At 47.5% G+C, this 9,063-nt stretch overlaps 1 protein-coding gene across 3 annotated transcripts; it reads right to left on the bottom strand.

The window, feature by feature from the left end:
• Positions 1–2,628, bottom strand: LOC120245708 (translation initiation factor IF-2-like). 3 transcript variants are annotated; one of them, XR_005531852.1, is made up of 3 exons: positions 1,684–2,628; positions 170–352; positions 1–80 (listed from the first exon to the last, which is right to left on the bottom strand). XR_005531852.1 is itself a non-coding variant. In XM_039252881.1 (2 exons), the coding sequence occupies exon 1, from the start codon at positions 2,604–2,606 to the stop codon at positions 1,881–1,883; it is 726 nt and encodes a 241-aa protein (XP_039108812.1). In that variant the 5' UTR covers positions 2,607–2,625; the 3' UTR covers positions 1–80; positions 1,834–1,880. The 3 variants fall into 3 exon arrangements, 1 of the variants encoding a protein (XP_039108812.1); XR_005531851.1 differs by lacking the exon at positions 170–352; XM_039252881.1 differs by lacking the exon at positions 170–352 and having other exon boundaries at positions 1,834–2,625.
• Positions 2,629–9,063: the final 6,435 nt, after the last annotated feature.

Below are 9,063 nucleotides of genomic sequence, written 5' to 3'. Positions count from 1 at the left end.
TCATGAAATACTGTCAGAACCGTGTTGTCAGTGGTGTTCAGAAACACCTAAAAGGTGTCTAATCTTTGCCCAATTTCAACCTAGAAGATAAACATCTATTAGTAACACCATATAGCCTACAGGCTTTCTTCCTAGTAAAAGTTTAAAAGGCATGTATAATTTCACCTACTCTTCTTATTCAATTGAGGACAAAAAAGCAGGCGTCCAATAAAGGTTTCTTGAACTGGCAGATATCTTTTGGAGACTTTGCAAAAAAGTTAATTCTATAGCAGGGAGGAACTGCTTTTCCAACATAACCCTGAATCTCGTCATGTTCATCATAAATATTCATCACAACACTCCAGATTATATGCTAGAGACCAAAATTTACACATCTAAATCATTCAACATATGAACACTCAAGACACAAATACCCCAACTTAATTTTGCGGTGATGACCTTCTGAATATTTTAGAGTGAGATTTAGGAGTCCAAAAACTCAGAAGGGGAGAGAAATATTTCGGAATACAATGCTTTTAAATTAGACACCTCAGATTATACTGAAAAGAAGAAACATGCTGCCCAGAAAACATACATGGAACATGATCAATTAAGACCTTTATTTATCATTTTAAAGCACCACCATTTTGGACGAAAATTGCATCTGAATAGCACTTCATTTTCACTGTAAGGCATAAATAGCTGAATAAATTGGTATCAATGACAATGTTACAACCTCCATTTCTCATTTGTTCTTTTCCTTTTTTCAAGTGAAGCAATTAAATTGGGGGGGAGGGGCAAAACAAAAACATATCCTATCAGTGTTAATTTTAAAGGAAGAGAAAATAATGATATGCATCCAAGCATGAAATCTAGTAAACAGAAGAAAAAATTGTAGCCACTGAACTGAATTCTTTAAATGTCAGTCCAGGCAGCAAAGACTGGGTGACATTGTCTACTCCGCTATAATCTTAAAAGCAACGTCTAATTTCTTCTTAAAGATTGTCCTCTTTCTAACCCCCAAACTGCCCAGAGATTCCTTCCTTGTAGCTAGAAGCGTTTTTTTAAGGGTGTCTTTGAAAAAGAAAATCCTCAGAACACTTAAGATAATGGAGCTATATATATTTACTTATTTTGGTTGGGGGTGGGGGGGCTGGGGACACACCTCATCACACTCCCCCAAATAGTTGACTCCGTATATATTTAGATTCAATATATTAAAGATAAACACTGTCACCTCCTATGGTATATATTTTCCTAAAGGCAGGTTATGATATATGTGAAAGCTCAAGGGAATGCATACATCTGTTTAATGTTTGAAGAAATGCAAATTTGTATCCAAGAAAAGCACAGACCCTTCCTCCACCCTCTATTCTTTGGCATCAACAACCAGAGTTTTGCATCAATAGAATCCTTAAATTAAGCTACAGGAGCAGTGCGGGGAAGGAATAATTGCCTTTTAAGGAATTCTAGTTAAACTTTCAATACTTTACAAATAAAACCCCTATTTATTAGCGCCACGTATATCAACCAGTTTATGTTATCACTTTATTTTGCAGATTACTTTCCATACTAAGAAAGCCCAAACCGCCCCCAGTGATTCGGGGCACGAACCAGGGCATCGTGGAGTCCATGCGGGCTAGTGGGATGCTAATTTTTTTTTTTTTTTTAAGGTCGTGTGCCAGCTAACCTTGTTTAAATTACCTTGTTACAGTACTTTGGGCAAGATTACGACTTGTGGGTGCTCTCTAATTCTTTGTTCTCGGAGACTACTGCTCCTCAGGCCCGGCAGATCCTCCCCGCCTCCCACCGAAGATTAAAACCTTAGTCCAATCCGAAAGGCTTCCTTCCCACCTTCGGGGCAAGTCCAGGGACCGCAAGCCGCCAGATGGCTGCATTCTTTACGTGTAAACCAGACTGCGGGGAAACCAAATCCACTCCTTCCTCCCGGGGACCTCGCTTCCTCCCCACGAAGGTGCGCTGGCTGGCCCCGGCCCCACCGCCCCGCGCGGCCGACTGTCAGTCCCGCCGGCGAGGGGCGGCCGCCCCTGGCGCGCATCCCCCGACTCGCCCGCCCAGGGCCCGGGCCCGCGCCCAACGCCTGCCCGCCCGCCCGCCCGCCGCGCCCGGGCGCCAGGGCAGACAAAGCGGCCCGGCCCCGCCATGCCCCCGCCGGCCACGGGCAGGCGGGAGGGGGGCGCCCCCGGGGACTCCGCGCGGCAGCCCGGCCAAGGGCGCGGGGTCGGGGCCGGGGGCCGGGCCAGTGCCCCCGCCCGGCTCCCCGCACAAAATGGAGCCGGCCGGGGCGCCGCCGAGAGGGGGCCGGCCGGTGCCCCGACGCCCCCTCCTCGGCCTCGGGCCCGGAGCTCGGCGGCGGCGGCGGCGGCGAGCAGGAGGCGGCCTGGCCCGCGTCCCGCCGCTGCTCGGCCGGGCGCACAAAGAGCCGCGCCGCGGCCCCGCGCCCGCTCCCCGGCCGGGCCCGCAGCGGGAGCGGCCTCGCAGGCGCCGGCCCGGCCCCGGCCCCCGGCCCCGGCCCGGGCGGGAGGGCGGGCGGGAGGGAGGCGAGTGGCCCCGGCCGCGGCGGCGTTGGCGGCGGGGACGGCGCCGGGAGGAGACGGACATTTCATTCGAGCTAAAGTGGAGTCGGTTTAGGAGCGATCATTGGCCGAAGCGAGACACAAACCTCCAATGCAGCCCTGGTTGGCTCCCGTCTCCAATCGGCTGTTTGGTTGGACAGAAAATGGCTGCGAAGGAACCAGTCCCAGCGCGGAGCTCCGCTTCCAGGACTCGGCCTCCCCTCCCTCCGCCGCGGGCCGCTTCCCTCGGCGCGACACCCTCCCTCCGCGCCTCCCGCGCGCCCGCCCGCCGCGGCCCCGCCCCCGGCCCCGCCCCCGGCCGCGGCCCCGCCCCGGCCCCACTCCGCCCGGGGCGCGGAGCGGCCGCAGCGGCGGGAGCCTGCGGAGCGCGCCGCGGGCCGAGGCGGCTGGGCGCCTGCAGAGGCTGCGCTGCACCGGCCGGCGGCCTCCGAGCTCCGCGGGGCTTCCCGGGGCCGGCACCCGGGCACGCTCCTGAGGTCTATGCGGGCTTTCTTCCCACGGTGTTTTCCCGGGCCTCTGCTTCCCTCCCCGGCCTGTCCCCTCCCTCCCCCACGTGGAAGTGCCTCACCCGCCTGAGGGCAGCGTGCCTGCGCCTCGATTTTTTAAGAAGGGGAAACCAAGGGCAGAAACCGCGCGCCAGGGCCACACTCGAGCTACCGGGTGGCTTTGAAGAACAGCCGCCTTCTGGAATGCCTTCAGCACCTCGTGTTTTCCCTGGGTGCCTGTAAGCGTTCCCAAAGGCACAAAGGCTCCCTCTCGGTCAACTGAGCTCGGGTGTTGGTTGTTCAGATTTCATCTAAAGACACAACCCTCTCTTTCAGGTTTAACAGGTTGGTCAGTCTAGCCAGCCTGAACCCTGAATTGCAAATGTTGCATTTCCTGTCTCCCCCACCCCCGCCCCGCACCCCTGCACCCCCAATAGTTGCTACCTGACAAGTAGCTTTCCCCAGCCGACGAGTACTTGGGCCGCGAGGATCCATGGCCCTTTCTGGCTCCCGCAGCCCCGCTCCCCCGCCGTCCCTCCCTGACTGCAGTCTGGGTCGGACTTGCCTGCGCTGCGACCATCACGGGTGGGCCGGGAGCCAAACCCCGCTCCCTGCGAAGGGCGGCAGGAGTTCTGCCGCGGGAGCCGGGAATCGCGTTCCCTTTACTTCAACAAAACAAGTGGCCTGGTGCCACATTAAACTTTCCAGCTTTAATCATTTAAAAATATATAGGCATGTTTTATTTATAGAGCTCCTACTGTTTCTCTGCATATTTTAACATTTCAAGAGCAAATAAGGAAGCGAAGACAAGCGAAAGCCTCCAAGTTATTCCAAGAGGAGTAAGCAGCGATGCCATCCGTTGTGGAATCAACTTGATTTGAATTCCGTGTCCACCTGGCCCTGGCTTGTGACCCTGGCTGGAGTTCGTCACGTCTCCGCGCGACGGTTTCCGCCTCGCTAATGGGCGTAGTACTAGATTCTTCTTAGGATTGTTTGGAAGTAAAGAAAATGCACAAAGAAAGCTCCCCTCCCCCCCACACACACAAATTGGCCCATCATCTTAAGATCTTTATATGATATGAATTTCGACCTCCATCAAACTTTTTAAAAGTGTTATTTGCTAAAAAGGAGTAAAATTGGCCTGCATTGCACTCCTCTCTGTCTCTATGATTTCCCCTATCAGTGGAGTTTTCAGAGTGAAATGATGTGCTCAAAGAGGTGAAATATAAAAAAGGAAGTAGTAGGATTGAGAGAAGCATGACTAATCCACACACTGGATGATGAACCAAGAGATGCAAGATGACTGCTTTCGCTGAGTTAACACGCTGTCATTTCAGTACCGTTGATCTAACTGACATGTTTAATTCAGATTCGACAAGAGGGTTATTCAGCTCCCACTGTTGACCAGGCGCTGTGCTGGGAGCCCTGGGCTGCAGAGGTGGATAAAGCCCTCTCCTTACCCCTGGCAGCTAACTCTAGAAGACAGGCGACCCATGCCACACCCCTCAGCTGCTGAATCCCAGGTCCCGCCCTCTTGACAGCCTGGGTTCTCTGTGCCTTTTATACCTGCATTCAGGAAGCCCCCCGGTTAACGTTAACCATTTTTCATAATCACATGGCAAGAGACGTGTACCACAGTTTAGTCATGGAAAAGACAGTATCTAGACTAATCTAGTTTTTCCTTTTTTTTTTTTTTTTTTTTGCTGTTCAGATGTTTTATTGCTTCCAGAGTAATCTAGACTTTTCATTAAAGGTCAGAGGACAGGTGACTGTATCTTTTACTAGTCCACACGCTGCCCCTTAACTTACACCATTGTTTATAAGAGTCATAAATCGGCAAACAACAAAGCATAGTGAAGACTTCCCGGTTGGATTTTACTTTATTACTTTAATGAGGCCTCATAGAATTTCCACAATGACAGTGTCTAGTATAGAATAGTCCCTGCTGCCAGCTTCCTGATTCTATTCTTGCCCCTATCTTCTCAATCCATTCTGTGCACTCAGTGCCTGGAAGGATCTGGCCTCTGCTTTTCTCTTTGCCCCTCTCCAACTTCCGCCTCTTCCCCTACCCCCTTTCACCTTCTACACACACTAGTCTTGGCTCTGACACACACACACACACACACACACACACACGGCTCTTGCCTTGTAGATCTTAACTGGCAACTTTTCATCTTTGACATCTCACCTCTTCAAAGAGGCTTTCCCTCACCCCTTCCTAAAGTAGACCCCCACCCCTAGTTACTCTATAATGTCATCTAGTCATAGCACCTCATGTGAAGGTAACATTCTCTTCACTCCCATATACTTCACAGTGACCTTGCAAAGCAGAGACTGACAAGTTTGTTCATTCCAAGTTGAACAAAGGAAAGACCAATTGTCCTTTGGTCATAGTACAACCAACCAGAATCTCTTTTCATCAGTGACAACCTCGAGCTCGGTGACAGCTCCTTGCTTCAGAAAGCCAGCCAATCGGCCACAGCCACAGTCCAGTAATCCTGCTTCTTTAGCTAAAGGTCAGCTCATCCCTGAACGTCCAGCTTCTAAAAGTGTGAATCTCTGAACTCATGCTTCCCAAAACACTATGTAAGGCCACAGATTCCTTTGTTCAAAGACTGCCTTACAATGCAGCGGTCCTTTGCTTAGCAAGCAATATAATCAGCACTTTTGATTTGTTTCTTTCAGAAATGAATGGCTGCCTCTCCCCTGGAAAAGGCCCTATATGGTATCTCTGATCTATCCCATCGCCACTCTTCTGCTGATGTCTACTTTTTCCTTTGCTCACTTCGCTTTTTGTTGTCCTTATTACTAACAGGAATGCTCCTAACTCAGGCCCCTTGCACTTGCTGTTCCATCTGCCTGGTACATTCTCTTCCCTCAGATATCCATATAGCTCAATCTCTCAGTTCCTTCCATTTCTCACTCAATGTGGCCAACCTTGGTCACTTATCTAAAAGTTGTGATTCCAGCTCCTGATCCCCACCCTCTCTTCACTGCTTTAATTTTCAATGGCAGTTACCACCTTCTAACAAACTATAGAGTTTCCTTATTTATTTTGTTTGTGGTTTCCTGTCTGTATCTTCCCATTAGAATGTAAGCTCTATGAGAACAAGGATTTTTGCTTGTTTTGTTCACCAATGCATCCTGCGTACACAGTAGGTACTCAATAACTGTGTGTTGAATGAATAGATTATTAATATTTCACCTTGTTAGGATATGAACTCTCTGAGTGCAAAGACTTTGTGTTCATCACTCTAGACCCGGTGCCCAGAACAGTGCCTAGCACATGACATTGCTCTATAGGTATGTGTGGCATTGAATGCACGAGCAGGCATTGGATCAGCTATGTTTTCACTGATAATATAAATGACCCTTAAATTACTAAAGCCTTATATGTCATCTCTCTCCAGAGAAGCAGAGTTAATAAACACATTTAAAATTCTTCAGGTTATTATGAAGTGTTAATCAAAATATCCAAAACATATTCATCCCTATTTCCCCATGGATTAGTGAGTTATTAATTAATTAATTAGCTAGTTAATTAATGAACCCACTAATCCATGAAGATACAGTGAAATATCTTTGATCTACCTGGAAAAGCCACAGGACCACTTCCTTCTCGGGCTGCTCAGGCTGTAGACTGGAGGAAAACCTATCTGTAATAGGAAAGGCCAGAAAACATACTTTTCTCATTTCATTTGCTTTTTGCTTAAACTGGTGGGTCTTCTCTGAACTGATGCCACTGTCTGCAATATCTCTTTAAGCTACTTAATATAATAACATGGCCAGATTATTCTTCCTGAAACCCAGTTCCTATCATGTGGTTACCTTTTACAAATCACGAAAATAGCTCCCGTTGATTGTGTGCTTGCAGTGTAGCAGGTACTCCACTGAGTTCTACATGTGCGTTTTCTCATTTCAGCCACGCAATGACCTCATGTTATTTTTATCCCAATTTAAAATTCTGAAAGCAGGCTAACAGTTTTAGAAACCCAGAAATCACACAGCTAGACGTTGGGGGAACCACGTCTCAAATCTATGACTCTGTTTTAGTCTTGCCCCACTACAGGTTCAGTCTGGCCCCAATCTGTCTGATAAAATTCCTACCCATTCACAAGATCTGAACAGGCATTTCTCTAAGAAGATGTACAGATGACCAAGGAGCACATGAAAAGCTGCTTGGCAACAGTAACCCTAAGGGAAATCCAAATGAAAACCACAATATGACACTACTTCCTATTCACTAGTTTGACTAGAACAAAAGAGGTGAAAAATGACAAGTATTATTGAGGATGTGGAGAAATCAGAACGCACATAGAGCGCTGGTGGGAATGTAGTATGGTACAGAAATTGTGGAGAACGTTCTGGCAGTTTCTCAAACAGTTAAACATAGAGCTACTATTTCTCCCAACAATTCCCATTCCTAGGTCTACACCCACGAAAAATAAAAAAATATATATATCCACACAAAGACTCATATGTGAAGGTTCCAAGCAGTATTATTCATATAACCAAAAAATGGAAATAACTCAAATGTCCACCCACTGATGAATGCATAAACAAATGGGGCATCCCCATACGGCAAAACCTTATTCAACCATACAAAGGGAGGAAGTTCCGATACGTGCTACAACATGGATAAACCTCAGAAACATTAAAAAGGGGAAAGAAGCCAGACACAAGACCAGAGGATATGATTTTATTTTATTTTATTTTATTTTTATTACAAATTTTTTATGTTTTTTAAAATTTTATTTTGAGAGACAGAGACAGAGAGTGAGTGGGGGAGGGGCAGAGAGAGAGGGAGACACAGAATCTGAAACAGGCTCCAGGCTCTGAGCCTGTCACGGAGCTCGAACCCACAGGCTGTGAGATCATGACCTGAGCTGAAGTCAGACCCTTAACCGACTGAGCCACCCAGGCGCCCCGATATGATTTCATTTTATATTAAATGCCTAGAAGAGGCAAATCCACTGAGACAGAAAGTTAACTAGTGGTTTCTTAGGGCTGGAAGAGGGTTGAGAGAGTAAGGAGTGGTAGCTATAAGGCACGGGGGTTTCATTCTGAGGTGATGAAAATGTTCTAAAGTTGATTGTGGTGATGTTTGCACTGATATGTCAATGCACTAAAAAACGTTGAATTGTGGGGCGCCTGGGTGGCTCAGTCGGTTAAGTGTCCGACTTTGGCTCAGGTCATGATCTCACAGTTCATGGGTTCAGGCCCCGCATCAGGCTCTGTGCTGACAGCTCAGAGCCTGGAGCCTGCTTCAGATTCTGTGTCACCCTCTCTCTCTGACCCTCCCCTGCTCATGCTGTCTCTTTCTCTTTCAGAAATAAATAAAAACATTTAAAAACAAAACCCATTGAATTGTACATGTTGAATGGGTGAATAGTATCGTATGTAAAATGATATCTCAATAAAATTGTTACCAAAAAACATCCTACCCATGGTTCATATCTTTATGTGAGTAGCGCATGCAAAATTGTAAGAGAACCACTAAATCTCCAATAGAAAAATAAGTACGGGATATAAGATGAAAAATCATAGGAGGAAAAATATGAATGGCTAGTAAACGTGGCAGGGAAGGAAGGTTTACCCTCAAATGCAAATCAGAACAAAGAAATTTTTCAAGTAAGCAAAGAATTTTACAACAAAGATGATGATGAAAGATATGGTGAGCTGGGTGTTCCCACACACTGACGACTAGAAGCTTTCTAGAAAGCAGTTATTAGTCAGTGTGCGTTGGCAGGCTTTATGATGTTCTTATCCTTCTCGTCAATAAGTGTATTATAAGGAAATCATTCGTAATGCAGGTAATAAGATATTCAGAAGAGCATTGTTAGCAGTAGAAAAAATTGGGGTAAATTATACGGCAGGCAAACTCAAAAATGGCCTCCAATGACCCCACCTCCTGGTATTCACACTTTAGTGTAATCCTCTCCCCTATGGCGTGGGCTGGACTTATCCACTCACTTCTAATGAATAGAATACAGCAGGCACAA

Source organism: Hyaena hyaena, unplaced genomic scaffold, assembly GCF_003009895.1.
Source record: "Hyaena hyaena isolate Hyena2069 unplaced genomic scaffold, ASM300989v1 scaffold_432, whole genome shotgun sequence".
In the NCBI taxonomy this organism is placed as follows: domain Eukaryota; kingdom Metazoa; phylum Chordata; class Mammalia; order Carnivora; family Hyaenidae; genus Hyaena; species Hyaena hyaena.
This window is presented reverse-complemented; position numbering and strand designations above follow the sequence as displayed.

Excerpts from the sequence above, each read along its gene's own strand:
- LOC120245708 (XM_039252881.1), bottom strand. The coding sequence starts at position 2,606 with ATGAAATGTCCGTCTCCTCCCGGCGCCGTCCCCGCCGCCAACGCCGCC.